The sequence below is a fragment of the Filicampus tigris genome, chromosome 4 (assembly GCF_054856515.1).
Source record: "Filicampus tigris isolate MCC_2025a chromosome 4, RoL_Ftig_1.0, whole genome shotgun sequence".
Classification (NCBI taxonomy): Eukaryota; Metazoa; Chordata; class Actinopteri; order Syngnathiformes; family Syngnathidae; genus Filicampus; species Filicampus tigris.
The window spans coordinates 16,053,770-16,080,558 of NC_141220.1; the positions used below are offsets into that span (position 1 = coordinate 16,053,770).

Below are 26,789 nucleotides of genomic sequence, written 5' to 3' on the forward strand. Positions count from 1 at the left end.
AGCAGAAAGAGGTAAAGCAGTTGGTAATATTTTGGCAGTTACACCATTGTTTTCATAAGCAGAAAGAGGTAAAGCAGTGGGTAATATTTTGGCAGTAAACCTAAGCTAAAGTAAAAAGCTAAAGTAGACAGTAAAGTAAACACGGAAGTTCGTGTGAATTAAAAGGCATGTAAAACTGAAAGGGAGAACTTCATACTTAATTTGTTAATGCTTCAAATTGGCGTTAGCGTGTTAATTAAAGGAGAAACGAATATTTCATAATACTGTACTTTTGATATGAAATTGACTACAGTAATGGCGGGTGCTGTTGCTTGTTTCTTCCTGTCCTGCTGTTCTCGTCAACGCATCATTGGGGTTTCATACCTAATAAGTTTGTTCTTGCTGTTAATATGGAAGAACCTGAACATTTTAGCTTATCTGGGCTCGTGGTCACCTGTTGAGTGGGCTGCGTGTCATCACCAGGTAGGTAGCTAGAGCTTCCCCTCCAACTTGCAGCAGACTGTAATGCGAACAACTTCTTCTTTCTTTCTTTCTTTCTTTTAAGGGGGAGTTTGTAGGGGAGGGGGGGGGGGAGGGGTGACACCGACGTCCAAATATCCTCCCGAGACCAGTGACATGCACCTGATTCTGAGATGAGACTCAAGCGGACAGAGGCGGATTGCTGTCATGTTGTTGTATTTCTCCCACCTCCTCCTCCTTCTTCTTGTGGAGGGTAAGCGAGACAGCTCTTTCAAAACCTGTGTTTGTTTGTTTGTTTTTTGTTTGCTGGTTGGTTTCCTTGGTTTACAATGTCCGCGAATTAACGTATTCAAGGGCAGAGCAAGTCATGCTCAGTCGCCGCATTTATGGGATAGATAGACTGAATTGAATGATAGATTTTAAAATACTTGTGTTTCTATTGTCTTATCCGGTATCATTAGGAGCTCAGAATCGACCTTCAGGTTCAGAAGCAAGGATACAAAGGTAAATAAATACAGATATTTTTCAAACAACATGGGCAGCGCAGCACTGTAGGACTAGTGGATGGTTAGGACATCTCCCTCACAGTCAAGGTTATGGCTTCTGTGTAGTTTGCATGTTCTCCCACTACGTGGAGACTTGAATGAGGACTACTACTGTCGAAAATGGATGGATGGAAAACAACAACACTGAATATCGTCAACCTCTTAAAATAATGGCCGAAGTATATATTTTGACCAAAAAATATACTGTATATATTTTCTTCTCCTCAGGATGCTGGCCTTCTCTGCTAAAATTGGCTACATCCTTAGTTTAACAGAGCATTCATTTTTACTCCTGAAATTAAATTAATTTACTTTGCAATAAATATAACCACAATTTATTTAAGTTTTCTGTGTTTTCTGGCAAAAAACTGAAAAAAATGACAGACGATTATTTTAGAGTGGTGATGATATTGTGTTTGATATGTGTGAAATGTACAATTCCAGTTGAATTAGATTATAGGGCTCTCGCGTTTGCACTGGTGCGCCCAACTTTTTTTCCTTTGCACAGAAGTTAGCTGCACCCAAATTTTCGACTGCATCAGATTCAGCACCGCAGTTTGTATATGTTCGCTCATTTTATTTCAAACAAAATTGCTGCCTGTCTTTTTCGGTAATATTACCCGGTAAGTGATTCACTAAGATGCGGTCAACATAGGTTATTTATTTGAATCACAATTCCACCTGGCCGACAACTTATGCAAAAGTACTGGTGCTCGGAGTTCTCTGTGTCAGAGTATTTGTTATGGCTTTTTAATATATTGGGCCTTAACTCAACATTCATGAAATAGTCACTCATTCTTATCATCCACAACTATTTGCACTTTATATCTGATGGACGTAGGACACTCACCTAGGCCTGTCCCAATAGCAGTGTTTTACACCGATTATATATTCCCCAAAACTATCATGATAAGCGATAATATTGTTATTTTTTTTATGCTGCTGGTATTGGCATTGGCATTGAAATGTAGGAAAATAAATACAATATTTTCAATACATTAAAAATACAGGTATAACAGTTTCAGGCTCTGTTCACAAAAAATGCACTTGAGCAAATATTAAAACTTTGGCACAGAGGTATTGAAAGTCAGTCACGACCTTTTTTCCCACTCCTTGGCAGTTTGGTCACACCAGTGCAACCTCTACAGCTGAATTAATTTTTTTAAAGTGACACATTCAACCAAGCATTATTGAAAGAGAGCACAAAAATAAAGATTTTATAACACAGGAGAATAGAAGTTACACTGCACAGTGAGTTTAAATGTGATTTACTAAGAGTCAGAAACAGATAAAAAGGCCTTCATTAAAGTTACAATACCTGGGGGGTTGTTCCAGATATCTGGCATGTAAAAAAAATTAACTGCCTCACCATGTTCAGATCCAACTCTTTGGAAAGCAGACGTATTGATACAGATATTGGTGCTCAATGTGTGTACCGAATGACGTGTTGAGTGAGTGATGTAAAATGCGTTTCAACCTTCCTTCTCACCACTCTTTCCCGCTAGTGTGTGTTTGTTTGCGATTGTGTGTGCAGACGGGCTAATGCACTTCGAAGGAAACGGGATCTCCTCTCGGATGTGGTTGGTACACTACACCGAAGAGAATCAGAGCAGGTCAGGGCGCTCACAAAACCACACACTTAAATGACACAAAGCTGTCTTTGTACACGATGTGACACACGTTTACACTTTCTCAAAGAGACCATGTCAATTTCTATTAAGTTAATCATCTGCAATGTGTATATGTCACTGTTTTTCTACCTGTATTTGAATTATTTCTAAAAGCCCATTCAGGGATGAGTGCTGCAAATTAGCTTTTTGCTATAAGCACAATGATGCACAGGCTGCTGTGCAACAGTTTGGGTATCTGACCTTATCAAATATCCCAATTAAAAAATAATAATAATTGAAAGCAACAATTCTCAAACAATTTTAGAGTGTGGAATTCCCTCTCATGGAACGTGAAGACTCACTGAATAAACTGTTGAAACTTTTTTTTTTTTAATCCAGTACAGTACACATTTTAAGTATAGCTACAGTCCAGTTGTATTTAACAATGAAGTACCATAAAATTGCAGTTTACATTTTAGAGCATATATTTAGGTGCAATTTCAATTTAATTTATGTACAGTACATTTTAATTGAATCTTTATTGAAGTGCAGTGTTTTAACTTTTAAGAAAAGTGTTAATGTTTACGATGTGCATAATGTTACAATGGCTGATGATATAAAGTGTTGAATGTACTTTTTAGGAATAAAGCCAATGCCACATTTTATTGAGCACTTAGACCCACTATGCCACTGTATTTTAATCAGAATCAGAATCACATTCATTGGCCAAGTAGGTAAAAAAAAACACACAAGGAATTTGTCTTCCCAGTTAGAACCCACCCAAATGTTGGTCAAAATGGTGGTCCTGGGATGGCTTTTGGAAGTGTTTTGAAGGTGGTACTTGGTGTATAAAGTTTGACAACCACTGATTTAAACCATTAATCAGACATACAGACCGCTGCACTCTGACGACACTCTGTCACGCAGCATTTTGCGCAACTATACAGCCAGAGACTCTTCGTCAGGTAAGCACTCCTGGTTTGAAAAATCAAGATGTTGATTATGACGATGTCACAGGAAGGAAGCTGGAGGCGTGTTATTTTTCTCACCAGAATATTGTGGCTGCCTCAATGGTGGCTGGTGTCAGGATGATGGGGTGTGTGACTGTACCCAATTCCAGGCGCTGGGAGACCGCTGCCAAATTAGTGAGTAAAATGTTAACACAAATGCAAAAATGAGACACATTATCGATCAAATATTTATCAAGTGGGCGAATCTGCGTTTGGCTGGCAACCAATTCAGGGTGTCCCCCGCCCACTGCCCGAAGACAGCTGGGATAGGCTCCAGCCCGCCCGCGACCCTTGTGAGGATAAGCGGTATAGATAATGGATTGATGGATGAATGGAAGTGGGTGAATCTTAAGTCCATAAAGGTTGAATAAAGACAATTGGACTGTTGTTGTTGAAGATGTTTCACAGTTAATCCAAATTCTTCAGTCGACTGAAGAAGTCGGTTGTAATTATGCTTGCATATGTTATTGTGCACGTTATACTTCCTGGTTATTCAGCAAGTATTCATGAAAGTTGTATGCACTACAACATTATTAATTTCAGCGGATCCCTTGCTCTCTATTCCACACACACAGCAGAAGAACTGCCATAAAGACCTTTTTTAATTTAATTTGGCATCCACACACATTTTGCAAGGAGATAGGGACCAAGCTGAGCCTTCAAGATAATATTTTTTTTCACAATAACAAAGTGCTTTATTTTGCCAAAGCCCATTTCAATATCACTGATTATTCATCTAGATATAGCTAATAGCTCAGCGTGTGTAGATCAGGTAATCACGTATTTAATCAACTCATTTACAGATAAATAGTATCAGATGTAAAAATGTGGCCTTTACTAAGAAGATAAGAGGATTCACATTATCCACCATCAGACCCCCCTAAATGTCAGCATCGTCAGCTGTGGAGATTCAGTGAACTGTGAAAAGCCTTCGGGGGGGTTCGGTTGAGGGGAAATCCAAATGATGACATAAAATGATAAACGTGAGAAGGGTATCACATTTTTTAATTAACTGAATTTATGTCTCCAAAACCTAAAACTGATCCGTCAGTACCCAACCAGGGTCAAGACAGAGACGGGATCTGCAGGTCCTGGGGTCAGCACCACTATGAGACCTTTGATGGGATTTACTTCTACTTTCCTGGAACGTGTTCCTACATCCTGGCACAGGACTGCCATTCTGCAACGCCACAGTATACTGTGTGGGTAAGAACAAGCAAATTGAACATCTTAAAAAAAAATTTAAAAGTCATATCACAAATTTAAATGCATTTATTTTTTGCCCCTTAGTATTGGAGGGTTTATATATTAGATATGTCGTTAACACAGACGTGATGCATTTTCATTCAAATTTCAAGGCTACTTTTTGAGAACAGCCTGAAATAAGGGAGTGAGTTATGTTGAGGAATTGCAAGCCCCCAAAAAGACAGTAAAAACATGGATTGTATTTTCACCCAAGGTGGCAGCGTTTAGTTACCAAGCCGCCAAATTAAATTTGTCAATTAATGTGCAGATCCATGTATGGTGCATGCAGCTCTTCCATCACAATCCTGCAAAATTCAGAACAACTTCCTCACAGATACGTTTGGTGAAATCGGCAGCTCACAACCGATTTACTTGCGTGTGTTATTTCTCACTCACATCGGACTGGACCTTTGGCGTGTCTTCAGGTGCACAACAGCCGAGTGTGTGACGGGAGTGTGTATTCATGTCCAAGAGCTCTCAGCCTGCTATTCCCAAATGAGGAAGAGATCCATATATCTGCATACCATGTCCACCAGGGAGGACGCAGGTATGTGATGTGCAAACATAATCGTGTTGTCAGTAGCCTATTTTGTGGAGGATTTTCAAAGCTGAAAATGCCTGTCTTTGTGTAATTGCAGGCTCAGTCTGCCTCACACTATAGGTGGCGTTTTTATCGAGCGGCTGGCCGATTACTTGCTGGTGAAAAGTGTTTTTGGCTTCTCTCTGGCCTGGGATGGAGGCTCAGGGGTCTACCTGAAGATGAGTGAGGAGCACCAGGGTGCCCCCTGTGGCTTGTGTGGCAATTTCAACCACTTAGCGGGTGATGACCTCACCACCGCCCACGGTAAGAGCCGCTACCTCATTCTCTTATCCCTTCACAAATCTTCTCAGTTAATATTAGGGCCTGAGTAACAGGCAATGTCAACGCTCTCTTGGAATCACTGTTCATGTTTCTTCTGTCTCAATGATTTACACCAAATTGGGTGGATTTGTCGATCATAACAGGAGGCACAGAAATCTGTCAAAGACCCACGCCCAAAACTGAAATGGAAATTGGACGTTTTTGTTTGAAGGAGCCATTTTAAGCAAATTTCAGGCCTTGTGTTTTTAAAAATTACAACAAGAGAATTCTCTCAAATGAGGCCCAATTGGAGGCAGGTATCCTACTAGTGAGAGACTACACTGTCTAATGTGGGAGAAGCATGATGTCAAGTTTGACTTTGATGGTGAAAGTTTGGTATGATTTTGTGCGAATCCCAGCGCTCATACTTTCAAGAGTTCCTACTTGTGAATTGGCTCAAATGAGCCCCAAGCAGAAGCAGGTATCAAAGAAAAATGGGTGATGCTAAATTGCTGAACTTTTTCTTTTTTTTTTTGCTTACCCTATCGAACATGGGTGGAGCATGGTGTCAAAGTTTGATGATAATGTTCAAAGTCGTCCATTTTAATTTGGAGCTACCATTTTGATCAAATACGAAAATACACAACTCTAAATTGCAAAGCTTTTTTTTGTCGACACCATCTAATGTTGAAATAGCATGTTGTCAAGTTGATCATTATCTTGGTGATTTGCCACAAAAAAAGTGAGTGTGAGGGCCCTTTCATTGTTGCTTGCAACTTTAATCTAATCTAATTAATAGACTTTTCTGGTACCTTAACATACATTTTATAAATTTTGCAAGTGTCTGTATGCTGGAATTCACTTAAACTGTCCCCAACCTGAAACATTGTGAAACTCATTTGAGCTGTGCCACCATGGGCGCAACATGATATCAAATTTGATGATTATTCAAAGGATTCACCATGAAAATGGGAGTTCCAGTGCCTTTTCATCGCTGCCTGTCCATATGTGCTGTGTATCCTGATTGTGTATTTTCAGGCATTCGAACCGATGAGCCTACAGTGTTTGCTAACAGCTGGGCAGTTGACCTTCCTCATGAAGGAGGAGCCTGTCCCTCAGTGGACCTCGACTTCAATGGACCTTGTGACTCAGAATCAGACATGGACGTAAGAACCCCATCTTCATGCTGCACTGAAAGTCTTTACAGATACTTATCAGACCGTGTAATATCTAACTACTCAATGAGCGATTAAGTATGCCAGTACAATTATGGTGGTTGCATCCATCACTGTCATATACAGTATGTGCCCTGTGATTGCCTGGTGACCTATTCAGGGTGTACCCTGCCTCTTGCTGAAATTGACTTCCGATATATTTATGTATAGCAGAAGAAAAGCAATGTGGTATATTGTGATACTACTGCGTATGTAAATATCAGGCAAGCGTCACGGTTGGGTTTTGACATCCAGATAGTTTGTGCAGCTTTTGTCTCCATTGCCATGCCATTCATGTCTGCAGGATGCTGTCGAGAAATGCAGCGCTCTCCTTTTCTTCCCATTTCTGTCCTGTCACGAGAATATTGATCCCAACCCATTCGTGGCCGGCTGTGTCGCTGACCTCTGTCTGTAAGTCACGTCTGCTATCTATTGACGCGCCACTATTTTAATATGCTAGCTCAGCTACAGTCCCACATCACTCGAAGTGTATTTCTACCATAGAGCTGACGATGAGGAGACATTTTGCAGGGCCTTGGTGGAATACACCCGGGCCTGCTCTCATGTGGGTTACCCAGTGAGGGAGTGGAGGGATAGCTTTCCCTCTTGCAGTAAGTGTTCAGTACAACTTCCGAATGTGAACAGCGGAATGATCGCTCAGGATAATCTTTTAGAAGCATCCATCAATCGCGCCTTCGACCGGAAGTGATTAAAATTGCTCATTCAGCATAATTTTTAGTGTTTATGGGTGTGGGGGTGTGCGCATGTGCGTGGCTGTGTATGTGTGTGTGAAACTTTCTTTACCTGTAGATGATGGCTGCGAGGAGAGCTTTGTGTACCGCGACTGTATCAGTTGCTGCCCTCCCACCTGCACCTTTGAAAAAGAGTGCCTCGGAACCAACCTGCATTGCCTGGACGGCTGCTACTGTCCTGATGGTAGTGAAGACAAGGAACTTAGTAATTTGTGTTCACTGCTGGTTGATTATTTTGCATGAAAACCAGTGTTTCTTTTATACATATATAGAAATTAAATACCGGTACTAGGCCATAGCAAGTAAAACTACAGTACTGAAGTGGAATGCGCTTTTTTAGCTGTGATTTCTTTTCCCATGGAAATGCAGAAAACCACACACACGCGCATGATTTAAATTAGCTGTAATAAGTAAAAACAAAAAGATCTTAGAGATGACATGTTGTGGTATTGTAGTTGGGTTTCTGGAGTACCTGCCCACCCGTTAAGTGTGAAATTACACAACTAAGTTAATCATTCCTATTTCCCAAACTGTCTGTGAGTGGGACATATTTCACCCGGAAAAAAAATCAATCAGATTGTACGTAACACTGGAGGTAATATGTCTGCCGCATGCACACATCTGCAGATTACAAAATTGATCTGTATAATTTGGCATCTTGGTCTTGAATTGCTGCTGACGAGTGAAAGTACGAAAAATACGTATACTGTCTTTTTTTTTTTTTTTTTTTGTGCTCAATAAGTAGCTCCACTCCTCATCAACATGGTAACAAATACTGTACTCTGTGTTGGCCCTGCAGTAGAAAAACGTTGGCTCATTTGAATAAGACAGGCTTGAAAAGACAAAAAGGGTGCTATAATTCTTCACCTTTGGGGTGTTTTGATGTCAAACTACCTAGGTAACAAAACATCACCACATGGTTTTTTTCCGGATCGATATTCATTTCACAACTGAAGTTATTTTTCCAACCAAGCGTGATTAGGCGGGGCACTTCTCTGCTTGCCACTAATTTCAACTCTGATCATGCTATTGTTTTCCACCAGGGCTTATTCTCCAAAATGGAACATGCATAGCTGCGTCTCAGTGCCCATGTGTTTACCACGGCTCATCATATGTGCACGGCCATGTGCTTGGACAAGGTTGCAATGTTTGGTGAGTGTTGACATGTATTCTATTAAGAAAGAGGAATTTCCCCAATGTGCTGTTTAACGACTTTAATGCTTTTTTTAGTATTTGCATGGGAGGTGTATGGAACTGCACCGAGAACAATTGCACCGGTGAGACTTTCTGACTTTTGGCTGAGAAAGCAGTGAACCGATGAAGCTATCATTTTACTACTTTGGTCCATCCCACCCTCAGCTGAGTGTTCGGTGATGGGCGACGTGTTTGTGACCACTTTCGATGGGAGGATGTTTCTCCAGCCGGGTGCGTGCCAGTACGTCCTTGCAAAGAGCCGCGGCAGCAGCAGATTTACTGTCACGCTGCAGTACACGACATGCACTGAGGTGCCAAAGAGATGAAGTCTACACACCCATATGAGGAGCCGTCAGGGACATAATTCAGGATTAGCTGTCACACACACCAAGGAAACGCTCTCACACACAATACTGAATTTTCCTTTGTTCAGACACGACCGACACCTCCACACACATCGGAGTGTACCAGCCTCACTTTCATACACAGTAATCCTGAATTGTGTTCCTGATGGCCCCTCATACAGTATGTCCTCATACACACTAATCTATAAACTGTCTATTCATGTGTACAGAAGCAGGTGTGTATTCAATCAGTGACTCTGGTGCTGGAGGAGGATGTCAGCCGTCAGATCACTCTGACCAGAGAAGGAGGAGTGATGATCGGCGTAAACTCAGCACCCATCCTGCCTTATATTGATGGTGGCTATTGACGACCCAATTCACTTTAACTTTCTTGTTATGTTCATTTTTGGAAACAGCAATAATGTTCCTGGGTCATTTGTGTTCTGGGTGTGTTTGATTACGCAAAAGAGTCTGAAAAATTGAAAGGCAGCAGAATTCACCCGTTTTTATCCATCTCGGGGGACGGCCATTTTGTCACGTATTTCGACTGAAAATGACATCACAGTTGCTCAGGGCTCAGGTAATGACCAATCACAGCTCACCTGTTTTCTAAAGCTGAGCCATGATAACGACCAATCACAGCACACCTGTTTTCTAAAACTGAGCCATGAACAACGATGTCATTTTCAGTCGCCAGGAGTGACAAAATGGCCACCCCCTGAGATGGCTAAAAACGGGTGGATTTTGCTGCTTAACTCATATTCCACAAACACAATCTTAATCAGAATGCCTTGTTTCAACTAATGTTTGGGTCCCCTTTAAAGTAACACTAGATAATTCCTCGTTTAAATTGACCTGCTTACTAGTCAAGACAAATTGAGAGGATTCGACTAAAAAAGTAACAGCCTAGCAATATAAACATCTTGTATGTGTTTTATTTTTGTTTTTAATCCATCCAGTATTTCTATCCTCTACATTTTTTAACATGAAATAGATAGAATAAATATTACACACAGGCTTGATGTCCACTGCACCTGCAAGTGCCCAACTCCTATTCAATGCCTACAGTGGTGTGAAAAGGTGTTTGGCCCTTTCCCTATTTTTTTATTTTTTGGATTGTTTGTCACACTTAAATGTTCCCATCATCGAATACATTTGAAAATTAGTCAAAGCCAATATAGGTAAACACAAAATGCAGTTTTTATTGCTAAGGGGGAAAAATCTAAACCTACATGCCCCCGTGTGAAAAAATGATTACCCCTAAACCTAATAACTGGTTGGCTGAGCCCCAGCAGCAGCAACCTAAATCAAGCGTTTTTCTTTAACTGGCAATGAATCTTTCACAAGTCTGTGGAGAACTTTAGGCCCACTCTTTGGAATGGTTTTACATTTGCGGAATTGCTTTCATTCAGCAACACTGGAGGGTTTTCGAGCATGAGCGTCCTTTCAAAGGTTACGCCACAGAATTTCATTTAGATTTAAGTCTGGACTTTGACGAGGCCACTCCAAAACCTTCATTTTTTTTGCCTGGGTTGACTCTTCCAATCAATGGTTTAAATGAGACTAACCATCATATTGCACTACTGACCGCCACCCTCTGCAATTATTTTTGCAAATTTATGTGATGCTGCTAAGGCACTATATTTGCATCATATTTAATGCTGGATGATTTCTCTGTAGTTCAGATTTAAATTGGGTAAATGTATGTTATTTGGGCAGACATGGTTGTCTGCATATCATTCCTGCAGTTGCCATGACATGTATCCCAATTGTAGCACTTGAGAGGAAAAAAAATCGGAATTGTGTTCATTGAAGCATGCAGAGTAAAACCATCTTTATTCCATCAAAAAGACAAATATCTTTTTTTGCTCCATATTTAAAGTGGATCAGTTTTAGACACAACACAACGGAAGAGTCTTAAATCAAATGAACACCCTACCAATCTTGTACATGTTTTTTTTTTCCATTTGGGTGTGCAGATGCAATGGATGTGCGCAAGCTGACCTCTGTGTTCACCCAACTGAAGGCACGGGTGGGTCTGAGGCTGCATTATGACGGCAGAGGTGGGCGAGTCCATCTGCAGCTAGACAGCCGCTGGCGTGGTTTGACGCTTGGCCTTTGCGGGACCTTGAATGGAAATCTTCGAGATGACTTTCTGTCAGTTTGCACTTTTCACTTCTAATCCAGGCATGCCAAAGAAGTCTGTTTTTATTGCATTTTGTATATTTCATTTGTGTATAGGTCTCCTGCTGGTATGATTGAGGGCACGCCACAGCTTCATGCAAACGCTTGGAAGGTGTCATCAGCTTGCGTTGCGCCGGTTAACCTGCCCATTGTTGACCCTTGTGAGATGAACCTACAGAATGGTAATTAAATGAATTAAAGTGAGAATGCAGTGGAAACTGGGCACACCTGATGTTGTACATTAGATAATTTGACCCAAATACTGGCCAAGTCAAATTTATTTATACAGCCCTTAATAACAAAATAATCTCAAAGGGCTTCAAGTAGGAGGGCAAGGGAAAACAAAACAAAAACGTGTGAAAAAAAGATCTCTCAAAACTATAATTCCATCTTATTTACATATAGTGGTGAACTTGTTTTTTAAGACATGTATGCTGCATGCTTCTAACATTGTCCAACATTGTGCGTATTATAGTTAATATGTTGTGTGTGCATATCTTTTTAGTATTCTATGCCTCCCAATGTGAGGTGCTCCTGGGGAGTGTGTTCACCCCATGTCACGGCTACATTGGTCCAAATATCTACCGGCAGCAGTGTCGCTACCAGGCCTGCCGCTGCGGGAGCGCTTGTCTGTGCACTGCTCTGGCTCACTACGCCCTGCTCTGCTCCAAGCATGGAGTTGACATTAATTTCCGAGCGCACGTCTCCGAATGCGGTGAGTTGTGAGAGCCGCTAGAGTGAGTTTAATCACTGTCGAGATTCGAAAACAATATCTTTGCATAATTGTAGTAATAAATTATGGGAAAGGGCTTATGGGATTTTTTTGTTTGTTTGCAGAAAGTAGGTCATGTCTATTCTTCCTGTTGGTTGTGTACATATAGGAGTAGTGTGTCTCGGAGGGATGCTGTACCACTCGTGTGTGTCGTCCTGCGGGCGGTCCTGTCGTGCTCTGTCCAGCAAGGAGATGTGTAACCCCGACGACTGCGCTGAGGGTTGTGGCTGTCCTGACGGCAGTTACTATGACGACGTGCGCCAGCGATGTGTGCGACTGTAAGACTTCTTTAGTCTCCAGTGGAAATATGATGTGAAAACACCCCTGTTTAAATAGTGGTTTTTTTTTTTGAAGAACTCAAGTAAAAATGTGATTTACAATATGTCACACTTCTCTAAATACGGCATTCTGATTAATATTGTGTTTGTGGCAAATGAATTTGCGTAAAAAAAAGGGTGGCTAAAAACAGATGGATTTTGCTCTCTAATTCATATTCCCCATATGGCATTTGAATTTAAGCAGAAAAAAGATGGATTAAAAACAGATGTCTTTTGCTCCCTAATACATATTACACAAATGCAATGTTCATCAGAAAAACTTATTTGGACTATTGGGCGCGCATTGATCACATCGTAAAGAGCGTTTTTGACTTGACTTCCACTTTAATGTTCCGTCATAAATCATTTAGAACGCAGGTGTCAAAATCAAGGCCCGGGAGCCAGATCCGGCCCACCACATCTTTTTGTGGCCCGCCAAGGAGAATCATGTGCAGCGACTTCATGTTTCTTGCTAAAATACCGCAAATTGTACATTGTCTTCACTTTTAATCCATTAAGGCCTAAAGCGCTTTTCTCAACAGTTCCCCAAAACCTAAGGTCGCCTTTGGAATTACCCTTGAAAACCTGAAGTTCTCCCAGAAATTCAACACTTACAAAATGATTAATATCTTAGCCCCAGTAGGAGACATAAACATAATTCCAAAAAATTAAAGATCTTAGACATGTGGCTTTCACACAGGCAGAATTTATTAGTATTTACTGTTTCAATCGAAGATGTAAAAATAATGTGTCAGTGCAAGAGAAGCACTATTTTAATTAAATGAAAATCGAGTGGTAATTACTATCCTCTATTCTGTTACAAATGTGTCAATATCGTAATTGTCTACAAACCATATCATATCACGCTCGACTGGTTCCACTGGTCGTGCACGTCTCTATATATCACTGCCGTTACTTACTTTAATCAGAGCTCCCGGCGATCGACGGCGTGCGCCATTAGCCTACCTACGGCTCGAAAAAATTCCACGACATCCTCCGCGGTCTCGCGACACCGTCACGTGTATATTCTGATGCATCAAATTGGCCAAGAGACGGAGAATTGGATTAAAAAAAGACAGTGACGTATCCGCTCTCACCCGGTTTGAAAGGTAGAAAGACGCAACAGCGCTCCCGGCTCTAGTGGTAGAAACGCGGTTATGCGCTCCCGGGGTTAATGGGTTAATAACATTCAAATACTTCAAGCATTTTTGAAGGAAGGGGAAAAAAAATAGTGGATTAGTGAAATTTACTGGATTCTGATATCAAAACTAGTTATCCATCCATTTGTTGTGTCTATGTGATATAAACGATCATCCATTTATATGGGTTCACAGACATAATGGAAACCCTAACTATGATAGAGCCTGTGACAAAAATGTGTTTGATACCCCTGATTTAAAACATACATCTATACATTTTGTATAGTGCTTTTCCTCATTAGCCTGAGCATTTTTCAGATAACTCGGGGCAAAAGGTAGGCCTTGAACTGGTCACGAGTCATTCACAGAGCACAAACGGTAGAAACGCAATCATTCACATTCACACCGATGGACAGTGCCCTCTATTAACCTAACATGAATGTTTTTGGAATGTGGGCGGAAGCTGGAATACAAGGAGAAATCCCAGGCAAGCAAGGGGAGACATGCAACTAGAACACAGGAGGGCTGATTTTCAAGTTTCAACCTCTTCTGTGATGCAGACGTGCTAACCACTGCAACGCCGTGCTGCTTTGTTTTTCTTAAATTCATTGGAAAAAGATGTACAGTACGCCTTACTTCACTGTTGTCAAACATTTGTTTTATAATCATCGTACTGTAAATTCAACATTAATTCATAAACATTTTGAAATGTTTCAAATCGTCAAGAGAGTTATGCAGAATGTCGTACAGTATTGTATTTTTATATATATAAATTTGCATTCACAAGCTTGCAAATTAATGATGTGACCTAGAACCTGCAATTCCATTAAAAAATATGGGGTATGTGTCAATACGGTATGTGTCAAATTACATTAAAAAAAGATCTAGTACTGATACTTTGCTTTAATGACATGGTTTGTGGAGAAGGAATCAGTTGACTGTTGATTTGGCGATATTTAATCACACGTCGTTGCAGAAGTCCTGCAAATGTGTCAGACTGCACAGGCATCTCTTGTGTACTGCCCCCTTTGGGTCACCCCCATGACTGCCCATTTGATTTAGTCTTAGCTGAGCTCAGGCTGAGCCAATCCCAAACTTTAAATTTCTACTCAAAAAAGTCCATTCACTATGACTTAAGCAGCAGTTTGAGCTGACTAAAAGCGTGGATTTAGTATTCTTCTGGTGACATGCACTGTTGTGCTTATTTAACAATGTTGTGTTCACAAAAAATCCTTAAGAACAACGATCATGAAGTAGTAACTTCTGTTTTTGGCAGGGCTCAGTGCCACTGCTACACCATGGCTGGTGTGTCTCAACCAGGCGAAGTCATCTTCAGCGCCACTGGACCCTGGTGAGTCACAGCTTTCTTGCTCAAAAAAGTAGAAAATCATTTTGGCTGCTCTACCACTTGCAGCATCCATGCCTTTGGTGATTTATTAAAACTGAAAATATACCCCTAACTATGATCCCAAAATAAACGGCAACAAGATTATCGATGGCAAAAAATTCCACTAAATGCTGGTGTGTATTTTGCCGTTTTTGCAAACCGTTGTTGTTATTGTTGTATGACTATCTGTTTAGTCCCTTTTAGTCAGGGCTCACCACAGCGAGTTTCTCGCATAATATATTTTCCAGTTTTTACACCGGATGCCCTTCCTAATGCAACCCATTCAAGACAGTGGCTGTGAAATTTCACAGCCTGTATATTGGTCCAGACCTTTCTCTACATCATCTTCGGAGTTTACAGCCCTTGCTTGTTCCAGTGTGAACCCTACTACAAAACTTGTTCGCCTGTCGGACCTCTACTGCAATCTACCATCATGTTTCTTTTCACTGTCAAGTCAATGCTAGCTACTCCTCCGCTAGCATGGCACATCAGGAGCAGGCCGTGAAGTGCAGATAGGTGCATTTTTCAGCCAAGCAAATTTGCAAATTGCCAAGGGGTTAAAATAGCTCAAATTAACGTGTGCCCAACATAAAAAGCCCCCAAATATACAATCAATGTTCTCAACAGACAAGTGTGGAAAAAAAAAGTATGTATTATAAATGTAACACTACTCACACCTTGAAGTTAGTAATACAAAAATATCAATTTAGTGATTCATCAAGGGTTCACAGTAAAGCTCATAGGAAGTTCAAAAGAGACAAAATGCACTTGGGCTAACCTCTCTTTTCTCCTACATTTTCTACCAGCCTGTGCAGGAATGGGAAGCTGGAGTGTGTGCCAGAGGAAAAAGGTAACCCCCTCCAAAGCGCTCCCCCTTCCTTCAGTTCTTGTTTCTTCTAACAACAAAGTGCTGTTTCAGGCTGTGTCTCCCCTGCTGAAATCAAGCTTATTATGTTAGCAGTCTTGTAGCTCGTTTCCCAGGACGACCTGGTGTGGTTGGTGAGGAGGACAGAGGCATTGATTTACCTTCCATCTCTGTATGTGTGTAGAGCCAGACAGCCCAGAGATTGGGCAATGCCCCGCGGGTAAAGTGTACCACAGTTGCGCCGAGCAGAGAGGCGGCGTGGCCTGCGCGCCGACGTGCCGCAACCTAATGTTGAATGTCACCTGCCCGCCCAACACACCTTGCATGCCGGGCTGCATCTGCCCTCCTGGGTAATACATGCCCGTCCCTCCCAACATTGTTGATATTCATTTGTGGCATAGAGTTCCTGAAATTGCCTCACAGGTACTTAGAAATAATAATTAAAACAAAAAAACATCAGCGCAATTTCAGCTCTTTTGTCAAATCTCTGACAAAATGATCTCATTAAAGAGATTAATTTTCAAATGTATGCAAGTGAATGTGAGCACAAAAGGACGAAAAACCGCAGGCTGTCCGTGATGGAGCTGTAATTAGTGGGTAGTCATTTAAAATGATTAAAGGCACAGTGTACTTAATCAAGAGAGAGCTTGCTGCATATGCTTTCATCTTCAAGATCTTCACACTAATACTTTCAACTCGTACCGTGTTCTGCATTTCTTTCTTTCTTCCTTGCAGAATGGTCCTGAATGTATATGTGTATGCTTGGTATATTCTATATAAAGGCTGCTGCTGCACCGTGGGCAGTGTTACTATCCAGAGAACTGCCCTTGTGCCTGGCTTGGCTTGGAGTACCTCCCTGGAGAAACTGTGGAAACGTCTTGTTACAAATGGTATGTCAAAGACCTTTTCGGAATGGCTTTTTACTATTTTCCTGACGAATGAATGGGGTTTCGAGGGCCCTCCAAAATGTAAGGAAACACAACATTTTTTGCATGCTTGTGTATCCTCGTGCAAATGTTTATACTTAAGGGGTCCGAAATATGACAGACTCACTGGAAGGTTCGAAAAAAATGTAGTCCATTATGAAAAGACGCACCAATAAGTCTTGGGGATGTTTTAAAAAAAACACAGTTTTCTTGAGAGTGCGATGTCACATCCTAATACAAGAAGGATTTTGATTTAGCGTTGTCACTCATTTGGAGCAAACGGCATCAAAAAACATTACGCAACGTTGAACTTGCACTCTGCTTTATTTTTTTCTTCTTTTTATTTTTCCTCACATGCATACACCTGCTGTACGCCATCTCCTCAGCGTGTGTCATCGTGGCTATTTTAACTGTAGTTACTCACCGTGTCCAGCTGTGTGTACTGTCTACAGCGACAGACATTACCACACCTTCGATGGCCTGGAGTATGACTACCACTCGGACTGTCAGGTCTACCTGCTCAAAGTAAGTGTATGGATCCCCAATAGGGCTGAACAATTTTGAAAAATGATCAAATTGCGATTGCCCCGCCCCCTTCATATTGTGATTGCGATTTAATGTTCTAATTTTTCAAGGTCCTCTTCCCATGTATTTTTGGGGACACACAAGCAATACATAAATCTGTATTACAATAAACAATATTAGATTTATTATCCATAAATGTTTTGGTCTTATAGTTTAGGCTTGTATCAAACTTGGCAAATGAACCATAAATTAATGGCATCTGGCCTGAAAATGGAATGGAATAGGAGGTTGGGCCCCTTTATGCGTCAGTCTGCTCCTTAAAGAGGAAGTCAACCCAAACATATTTTTCAAGAGTATGTTCTATGCAGGCCCACTAGTTGAAACAAGGCATTCCGATTAATATTGTGTTGATGGAATATAGCAAAGTCCACCTGTTTTTAGCTATCTCTGGGGGCGGCCATTTTGTCACTTCTGTCAACTGAAAATGACATCGAAGTTGCTCAGGTCCTCAGGTAATCACTAATCACAGCTCACCTGTTTTCTGAAGCTGATCCACGATTGGTCGTTACCTGAGCACCGAGCATCTGGGATGTCATTTTCAGTCTACAGAAGTGACAAAATGGCCGCCCCCTGAGATGGCTAAAAATGGATGTATTTTGCTGCTTAACTCATATTCCACAAATGCAACATTAATCAAAATGCCTTGTTTCAACTAGTAGGCCTGCATAGAACATATTCTGGAAAAAACAATGTTAGGGTTGACTCCCGCTTTAAAGGAGACCAATTGTGCTTTTTTTCCTGTAATTTTAGAGCTCCCTGTAGTTTTAAAAATGGTCTCTTACATTTTTCAAACTAAATATGCAAGGACAAAGAACCACAGCACAATTGCACACTTAATATTCACTTGCCGTGCATGATAAAAGTCGGTTCTGTCTCATGAAAATGCCAAATACGGCTTTTTGTTACCATCACAACAGGGCAGGGCAGAGCATGCGATGAAGTCTACTTAGTGTTGCCAACTTTGAGACTATTTTTCTAAAAAGCCATAAGCTAGCACATTTCTGTGGTGTTGTTGGTGATTTCTGGAGTCTCTCAGTGAGACTCCCTGCAGAAAAGGAGATGTTCACCACACCATGTCCAGATTGCAAATGAATGTCACATGTCCGAAGCCACCACAGCCTAATTGAAACATATTGAACCCCTTCCTCCCTCCCAAACTCTGTGTGATTGGCAGCATAAATACAGTTAAAGCATCAATTGTATTTTCACTCATCGAGGCAGCTTTTCATGTAGCAGATACATTAGACGTCACAGTCCAGCAAGTTTCAGAATAGTTTGCTTGGAGACCTTTTCAGAAATAGTGAGATAACAAAATATTTACAGATATAGGCTGTTTAATTTCACACTCGATGGGCATGCAGGCACTACAGACTCCAAAGTATTTCTATACAATTAATTGAAAAGAACATTTTCAGGTCCCTTTTAGGGAAGAAGCATCGGTCTCAGTTTTCAACCAACGGTGATTTGGCTCTGGAAGAGAGCAGCCAAGTCTCTGAGTGTTTCTTTTTTTTAAAAATCAGAGTAGGTAAAGGCGTGTGTATGTGTGTTCTCCTTTGTTTGTGCCTTGGTAATGCTAGGCAAGGATTTAGCACAACAAAGAGATCAGTGTTCAACTCAAACCTCGGGGCTCCTGTGCTCCCAGGGATATAGAATTAGAATAGCTGGAACAGGCGTGCCGATTGAGACCTGACAGATTTGCAGACCACCGTGCAGACCCGAAAAGAGTGGGCAAGTGGGTCCTAGCTGTGTAATTACGCTGAAGTATTTCCTGAGTGTGTACAATCCAAATGTCAGTGTAAGGCCTCCTCAAGGGCGATTTTGTTAATGAATGACCTTCTTCCTGTGCGCAGAATTCAGGAGAAACTGAAGTATCCATTGTTGCCCAAAATAAGGACTGCTATGAGAGTGGCATTGTGTGCATGAAAACACTGGTCATACATGTGGGACTTACCAAGATCTACTTCATGGACAACTCTGGCAATCCTGTACATACTCACACAAACTCATTAAAAAAAAAAAAAAATACAAAATTCTTGATTGTGATTGTCGCTTTCCCATGCAGAGCCCATCCACTGTGGTGGGTCAAGAGTCAGTGTTCGAGCTGTGGAAAGCTGGCTTCTACACTGTGGTCCACTTCCCTGATCAGGACTTGACCGTCCTCTGGGACCGGAAGACAACCGTGCACATCAGAGCCGGGCCTCGGTGGAAGGTGTGTCGCTGTCAATCATTTTAAATTAGGACAGATTTCATAGTCCTCTGACTGCTCTTGTATCCCATCGTTGGGACCTGGGGAAGGCATTTTATTGGCAGTAAGTCTTTGCCTGCCGCTCTTCCTCCACAGTGATTTTGTGTGCGTGTGTGTTTGTGTGTGTGTGTCAGTAACGCAGGTCATCACAGTTTTATTAGTCTACATCAAGGTTATTATAGGTAATGAAAACTAATGACTTAACTAGAACTTAGACTGAAAAAACATTTTTGTTAATGTATTAAAATTTAAATGAAAGTTCTTTTAAAAAAACAAAAACTAACTGAAACTACATGTTGTGCTTATCAAATTAAAAGGCTAAAACTCACTAGCGGCCTTGTAAAAAATGGTTGGATGTCCATATAGAGCACTGATGTCAAACTCAAGGCCCTGGGGCCAGATCAGGCCCGGCACATCAATTTATGTGGCCCATGAAAGCAAATTATGTGCATCCACTTTTCTTGCTAAAATACCAAAATTGCAAATCATCTTCACTTTTAAAAACATTGCAAGCATTTTTTGTTACCAATCTTGCTTTCAAAATAAATGTAATATTTGAACAAACAGTTTTTACTGGCCTCTGACTCCAAAACTAGTTATTCATCAATTTGTTGTGTATGTGTAATATGAGGCAACCATATCATATATTATTTGGGTTCACAGTCATAAGAGCCGCCCGAAGGAAACCATAACTATGATGTGGCTAGTGACAAAAATGAGTTTGACACCTCTGATATAGAGTATCACAAAAAAAAAAAAGTAGAAGATGCCTGGTGGGACACATTTCTGTTGCCAAAGGAATCATAAACGCGACATAATACATTTTGATACAAACCCAAATGCCATATAATATAGGACAACTCTATCAAGCAATAAAGTACTGTATGTGCTGCTTATCAGAGGCAAACACTATCTACAGCTGATCTGAACATCCAACAAAACTCAATACTTACCTTTTGGCTTTGCCACGATGGCATTTCAAACAGTGTGTGGCAGCCTGGCTTGAAAATGGCAGATCCAATTTAGTGGATCACATCATGAGCAGAGAAATTATTTATGGCGGCAGTAAATTAGCCCCACTGTTACATAACAGACGTGCTTGCCCAGATTACGTTTTACAAATAGACAGATAACAAAAGATTAACTTGTTTCATTTCATTCGTGACTCAACTGTATTTATACAGTACGTTCAATTAAAAAGCACATTTTCCATAGTATGTACTGTTTAAGCGTTTGGAATTTTTCCACCAGGGTCATCTCAGCGGACTATGTGGAAATTTCGACGGCGTGACTGTTAACGACATGACCACATCCAGCCGCATGGAGGTTAACAACGCACAGACCTTTGGCGATAGCTGGGCGCTGGGACAGGTACGACACCCCACCTTCTGTATTGACCCCCCTCCACCTTGCATACCATCTTTCTTGATCCTTGTCTGTCATAGTGTCAAAGTGACCACGTTGTGGAGCGACCGTGCAAAGCCGACTTGGGGAGACAGCCATACGCCAAGAGGGAATGTGCACTCCTCTACAGCGAGGTGTTTGCATCTTGTCACAATGTGGTGAGTAGAGATGCAGCAGTAATAGTTACAAAATAAATACTATGAGTATTATATTATTGTTGTATTATATCATATTTTTGAGAAAACTCAACACATCTGAGAAGCACTCCTGTTTGTTTTCATTGCTTAAATACTATGAGTATTTTGACAAAATGATCACGATTATCATTACGATATTGTTAAAATAAATGACAGATACATGCACATAAAGCATTGCAACAAGTTTTATTTAGTTTTATTTTGAGTTAGGACTGGAAACCTTTTACTTTTTTTTAATAGATTTTTTAAAGCTTTTTATTATTATCAATCAAATAATGGAGTCCTATTTTTATGTGCAAGTTGATGAAAGTCAATGCTGAAAAAAATGAACATTTTTTTTAGGGCTCAAACTCGCTTTTAACAATCTCTTGTCCTTTACTTTTTCTTTTAGCTATAGCAGGAAAAAAAGGCAAATGAAATTGAAAATCATTTTTTTAAAACAGTGAAAGTGAAATTCACCATAGAATTTCAATCAATAACACCTACCTCCATCCTGTTGGGATAACATGTTTCATCACAGAATATAAAAGGAAGCCAGTGACACAGCTACCTACTCAAATTTACTAAATACAGTATTGTATTATACAATATAAAATGGTAGTACTAACCATTTGAAATTGAATACACACACGCACACACACACACACACAAACAGTGAAGTTTTTAGACAGTATTTACATGTGCGGCCAGTAGATGGAGTCCTACATTTGTACACATGAGCAGTTGGTGGACCGCAGCTCCACAACGAAACAAAAACCTCAGAGGACTGTACTTAATGTATTAGAGTATTTAGTAGAGATGAACACATATAATTAACAATTACCCAGATGCTGTTTAAAAAATACTTGAGGGAGCCTGGAATGCTTCTGGTGCATCTCAGTTGAAGAGCAAACAAGTTAACACTTGTATAGTGTTTGTATTTTTGTTACTCAGCCAGTGTTCATGGGTCTGGTGGACCCGCTATAGAGTTTGGGTTTTCAAAACAACACAATTCAATAATTTTCTGTTAAAATACTCAACAGATGTTTACTACATCCCAATTGAAAGTCACATGAACAGCAAACATTGTTAATATTTGCCCTTTACCTTTGTTAGATAATATATTATGATTTAATGTGCTACTCCTTTTTAGAAAATAATATCTAATAAAAAAAGAAAAAAGAAAATTCCATAACAGTGTGTTATCACCATGAGGAGAAGGTTTCAGATATGCCTTGGGTCATTTTTCTTTTGATAAAAACTGACCTGAACACCAAAATAATACAAATACAAAAGTTTATATTTTTTTTAAAAAGGTGATGAGATGAATTTCTATTATTTTTGTGGCCATATCTCATAGTACATAACCTTTTAGAAACAGCTGTCGTAATGTAGGGCAACATAGAGTTGCAAGAAAAAGTATGCGTCCCTGGATTTCTGCATAAATTGGTCTAAATAATTATTCCAAAGTATTCAAATACTTTTTCTTATGACTTTATACCGTGTTTGACTCACAGCTGAGTTGAGCTTTCCTTTGGGCTAAAGTAACTTATTGCACATGCATATTGACTCTGTCATAGTGGTTACCCGATCCCATTTGTACCGACCCACAATCCTTTGTCCTGATATCTCATCACTCATCTGAATTATTGACAACCCCCCCCCCTCCTGAACAAGGTCTCCCTTCATTTACCCCATGGAGACATGGAGAAGGTCCCTCTCGCGTGATACATTTTACAATTGTGCAAATAACAGCAAAACTTTGCATTATTATAATACTTCCTTATTCAGTGCATCCAGAAAATATTTATAGTGCCACGCTTTCCCCTCCATTATGTCATGTTACAGTCTTATTTCAAAATGGAACAAATTCTTTTTTTCCCTCAAGCCTGCACACAAAATGCAAAACCCACCAAAGAAGAAGTACGAATTCAATTTCTTAAGCAAAACTAAGTAAACAAAATGTATAAACTCTGACATTTTTTTGCAGTAAGTACAAAAGTAAAAGTTACAGTAATTTTTACTGTCTTTCACTCAATCAAGGAGAAAGAACAGATATCTGTTTTCAAATGTAGGGAGTACATTTTAAAATCACCAGAAAAATATACTCACGTGAAGTACAGATATTTACAAGTATGCAAAATAAAAAGATCTATTTAGTACAGGAACAAAGTACTGTACTATATCTGTATTTTTCAATGCATGAATCAAATTAAATTTAGATAGCATTTTTCATCTGTTAAAAATGCAACATAAGGTGCCTGAGATAAAAACAGTCAATGGAAAAAAAGCTGCAAGTATACAGAAACTTTTTTGCAGTGAGCTTGCATGCACATGACACGCGTACCCTGTAGGTGGATGTGGCCTGGTTCTACAGAAATTGCCTGACCGACACTTGCAACTGCGACCGTGGGGGTGACTGTGAGTGTCTGTGTACATCCATTGCTGCCTATGCCCACAAATGTTGCCAGAATGGCATCGTCATACACTGGAGATCGCCCTCTGTGTGTCGTGAGTACACAAACACACACATGTGCAGTCACATTCTGATTGTCAACAGTGTCCTGAATGTTTCTTCATTTCAGCCCAGGATTGTGAATACTACAACCAAGGTATTTATTGTAATCCCAGCCCTTATTCACATATTTTGTTAAAGCTTACCGGTAACTCCTGTTATGTGCACCTCAGCGCTAGGCGACGGCCCGTATTCCTTGGTGAGCGCTGTCAACAATAACACAATGATGGGAGTGAATCGCACTAGTGGCTCAGTGTTTCCTCTGGTGAGAGACGCGTCAGGCCATTCGCCTGCCCCGGGCCTCCTCTTCAACTTTATGGTCACGGCAGGACTGCACAGGAACAGGACGTCACGTAAGCATTGCGGGTTCTCATCATGACGCGCCAATATAGTGGAACCTCCAAAGTCGAACATGGGTAAAGATTGGGCAATTTAAACGATGGGATCTCGGAGGCACAATTTTTTTAAAGTGCTACTAGGGGATGTACTTCCTAACCAGATCTATGACAACAAGGCCATTTTAAATAGGGACAAAATGTGTGCGTACGGTAAATCAATGTACAGAAGGGTGTCTTAATATATTTTAATGCTGAAATGTGAATAAAAGATGGTCTTCTCAGCTACATCGGCTTTGAAGCAAACAAAAATAACCACATACTGTGATTTTTTTTTTCCCCCCTCTTATGTAAAGGGCTCTCTTGCAAAAAAAATTCCCACTCAAAACTGGCTAAAATTGCTGAACAGTAAACTAACATTTAGTGCAAGAACTCATTTTGTGCATGTTTTTACAAAAATCACCTAACTCAAAAGATTTTAATAATATACTGCTGTATGTTTGTCCTCCATGTCATTCAAAATCCTGGTATAATTAGATCGACGCACTCACCTGTGTAGCACTGTAGAAAAGTTTACCCTCTCTCCATCACGGATGCGCCAGCCACTTGTCCAAATAAGGCACCACATGCAATGTGTCAACTGTTCTTGTGAAAAACAAATTGCTGTTTGTGTACTTTTGAGATCGGTTTCTAGTGCCAATTTAGATTGAAATCTTTCAAGGTTGATAGCTAAACAAACTAGGCAGGTAACTTTGCGAATTCAGTGAACCTATAATGTGTTTAATATTTTTCCTGGAAGACACCGTTTAATTGACCTAATTTGGTCCTGGAGTCTTGTCTAACCCGCTGTCTTGAGGTTGGAGGAGGTTCTTAAGTGATGTCTGCCATCTATTGGTGAACTTTGTTATTACAAATGAAAACTGCTCTGCTAACGTAAACATTTGATATAATTGTCAACAATACTGTCAAAAATCAATCCAAGGCCACTCCGAGATTGAGCGTTGGCCGCCAGTTGCCCATCCCTGGTCTACAGACTAGTCGACCTTCAATATGTCTAGAGTCAGAAACATTTTTTCCCCACATGAATTAACGGTAATGGAAAAAGAAGAGCAGCACAGTGTGCTGATGGTGAGAATATGTGCGTCAAAGCCAGAAGATTTGGGTGTGAATCTCTGTCGGAGTCGGGACATCCTAAAAACATGGGTGGACAACTTCAGGGGTGTTCCACTTCAGGGGCTCTTTTAGGGATGCAGTAGTGTCATCCCCAGTGGGTATTTCCCCAGGCGTCCCTGTGGTGTCCCTGGAGTCTGCAGAGAGACCCAACTTCTTCCTAGTGGTGTCGGGGAAGAGATGTGTCCAGCTGGAGCGCTGGAGTCGGGGGGAGGAGTTCAGACGCCGGGCGACGTTCATCCAGCATCAGGGGCTGTTTCTGCCCGGTCACACCTCGTTTGAACTCGCCGGCCAACCAGGGATCTTTCTAACTCTGACACGCACCGCCGCTCGAGCTCTGAGATATGACACCTCTGGCGGTTTCAAAGTCAGCAGCAGCTTCATACTCGAGGGTATGTAATGTGTCTATAACTCTTTGCTGGAATTGGTTTTCTACGTCAGGGGTTACTTACCAAACTTTTTAGTTTCCAGGGATCCCTTATAAGAGTGGCAATGTTCCAAGGACCTCCTTTATTAACTTAGCACCAATTAAACATAACTGTTATGTGCCCACTGAATAACCATAGGAATTATTTACAATTACTATATTATTTTTAAACATTTTAAACCAATTATTCATATATCTATAGAAGGAAACACAACCAAACTCAATAGAATTGAATTCAGTACTTCTATGTCTTCGTAGCTGCTGTGCACTGCTTCCACTAATAACATGGATGAGAACAGAGAGGAGCTACACAGCAAAAGCGCAAACATTTTATGTTAATTTATTCCCTTTATTTGTTTATGTTTTTTTATTTATAGTTTATATATTATTTATATCTATATTAATACTTGTGTATTACGGCCTTTTATTGTCTTTATTTATTGTCTACTGTTTGTAAAGTGCTTTGTTACAGCTCTAGCTGTTATGAAATGCACTATTTAAATCAAATTGTAATGTATTGTATTGAAAGTCACAATTATATTAGAACTTTTAATTCATCCAAAGCAAAGATATAGGAACAAGTAATTGGTTTAATCCTTATGTGGCTATGCATTGTTTTATAAAATGACACAACATAATTTATTAATGCATGGACCCCCAAGTTATGGCTCACGGTCATGGACCCCGTTTTGAGAACCACTGCTTTACATTTATATGTATCAGCACTATCCAATTTGCTCTTCTCTTCATGCAGAGACTCATTTTGTCATCCCCTACCGGATGATGTGTGAGTGGCGCTATCAGGCCTGCGCCAGCCCTTGCGTGCGCACTTGCACTGACCCAGATGCGACACGCTGCAACTTCCTGCCTCTGTAAGCGCACCGCCTGTTATGACACACACTCAACTGTATTTTAAAGGGATTTTAACGACTTGTGGTATATCACAGCGTGGAGGGCTGCTTCCCACGATGTCCCAAGAACATGGTTCTAGATGTGGTAACCAGCAGATGTGTCTACATGGAGGACTGTGAGTAATGCTTTGAGTTGAACCTCTAAGGTTGAACACAATCCATTTTGGGATGCCGGGCAAGTGCGTACAGCCTGGACTGGTTGCAATCAAAGGGCGCA

General features: G+C 40.6%; 1 protein-coding gene across 8 annotated transcripts in view; it reads left to right on the top strand.

The window, feature by feature from the left end:
* The first annotated feature begins 590 nt into the window (after window positions 1–590).
* The window catches only part of otogl (otogelin-like), a 39,752-nt gene continuing 13,553 nt past the window's right edge, over window positions 591–26,789 (top strand). For 3 of the 8 annotated variants that reach the window (XM_086029156.1, XM_086029160.1, XM_086029162.1), the window contains exons 1-35: window positions 591–712; window positions 921–963; window positions 2,539–2,617; window positions 3,501–3,579; window positions 3,667–3,759; window positions 4,676–4,830; window positions 5,295–5,416; window positions 5,508–5,713; window positions 6,749–6,876; window positions 7,229–7,335; window positions 7,429–7,535; window positions 7,735–7,881; window positions 8,720–8,828; window positions 8,907–8,953; window positions 9,036–9,181; window positions 9,445–9,571; window positions 11,194–11,371; window positions 11,456–11,580; window positions 11,904–12,113; window positions 12,280–12,448; window positions 14,903–14,977; window positions 15,820–15,863; window positions 16,063–16,228; window positions 16,661–16,768; window positions 17,191–17,329; window positions 19,240–19,374; window positions 19,452–19,598; window positions 20,886–21,005; window positions 21,080–21,196; window positions 23,569–23,725; window positions 23,800–23,826; window positions 23,903–24,082; window positions 25,348–25,626; window positions 26,416–26,533; window positions 26,609–26,688. In XM_086029156.1, the coding sequence (XP_085885282.1) occupies window positions 667–712; window positions 921–963; window positions 2,539–2,617; window positions 3,501–3,579; window positions 3,667–3,759; window positions 4,676–4,830; window positions 5,295–5,416; window positions 5,508–5,713; window positions 6,749–6,876; window positions 7,229–7,335; window positions 7,429–7,535; window positions 7,735–7,881; window positions 8,720–8,828; window positions 8,907–8,953; window positions 9,036–9,181; window positions 9,445–9,571; window positions 11,194–11,371; window positions 11,456–11,580; window positions 11,904–12,113; window positions 12,280–12,448; window positions 14,903–14,977; window positions 15,820–15,863; window positions 16,063–16,228; window positions 16,661–16,768; window positions 17,191–17,329; window positions 19,240–19,374; window positions 19,452–19,598; window positions 20,886–21,005; window positions 21,080–21,196; window positions 23,569–23,725; window positions 23,800–23,826; window positions 23,903–24,082; window positions 25,348–25,626; window positions 26,416–26,533; window positions 26,609–26,688 (4,315 nt within the window). In that variant the 5' untranslated portion in view covers window positions 591–666. Of the gene's footprint in view, window positions 713–920; window positions 964–2,538; window positions 2,618–3,500; window positions 3,580–3,666; window positions 3,760–4,675; window positions 4,831–5,294; window positions 5,417–5,507; window positions 5,714–6,748; window positions 6,877–7,228; window positions 7,336–7,428; window positions 7,536–7,734; window positions 7,882–8,719; window positions 8,829–8,906; window positions 8,954–9,035; window positions 9,182–9,444; window positions 9,572–11,193; window positions 11,372–11,455; window positions 11,581–11,903; window positions 12,114–12,279; window positions 12,449–14,902; window positions 14,978–15,819; window positions 15,864–16,062; window positions 16,229–16,613; window positions 16,769–17,190; window positions 17,330–19,239; window positions 19,375–19,451; window positions 19,599–20,885; window positions 21,006–21,079; window positions 21,197–23,568; window positions 23,726–23,799; window positions 23,827–23,902; window positions 24,083–25,347; window positions 25,627–26,415; window positions 26,534–26,608; window positions 26,689–26,789 lie in introns of all 8 variants that reach the window. The other 5 variants (XM_086029158.1, XM_086029163.1, XM_086029157.1 and 2 more) reach the window with 4 other exon arrangements.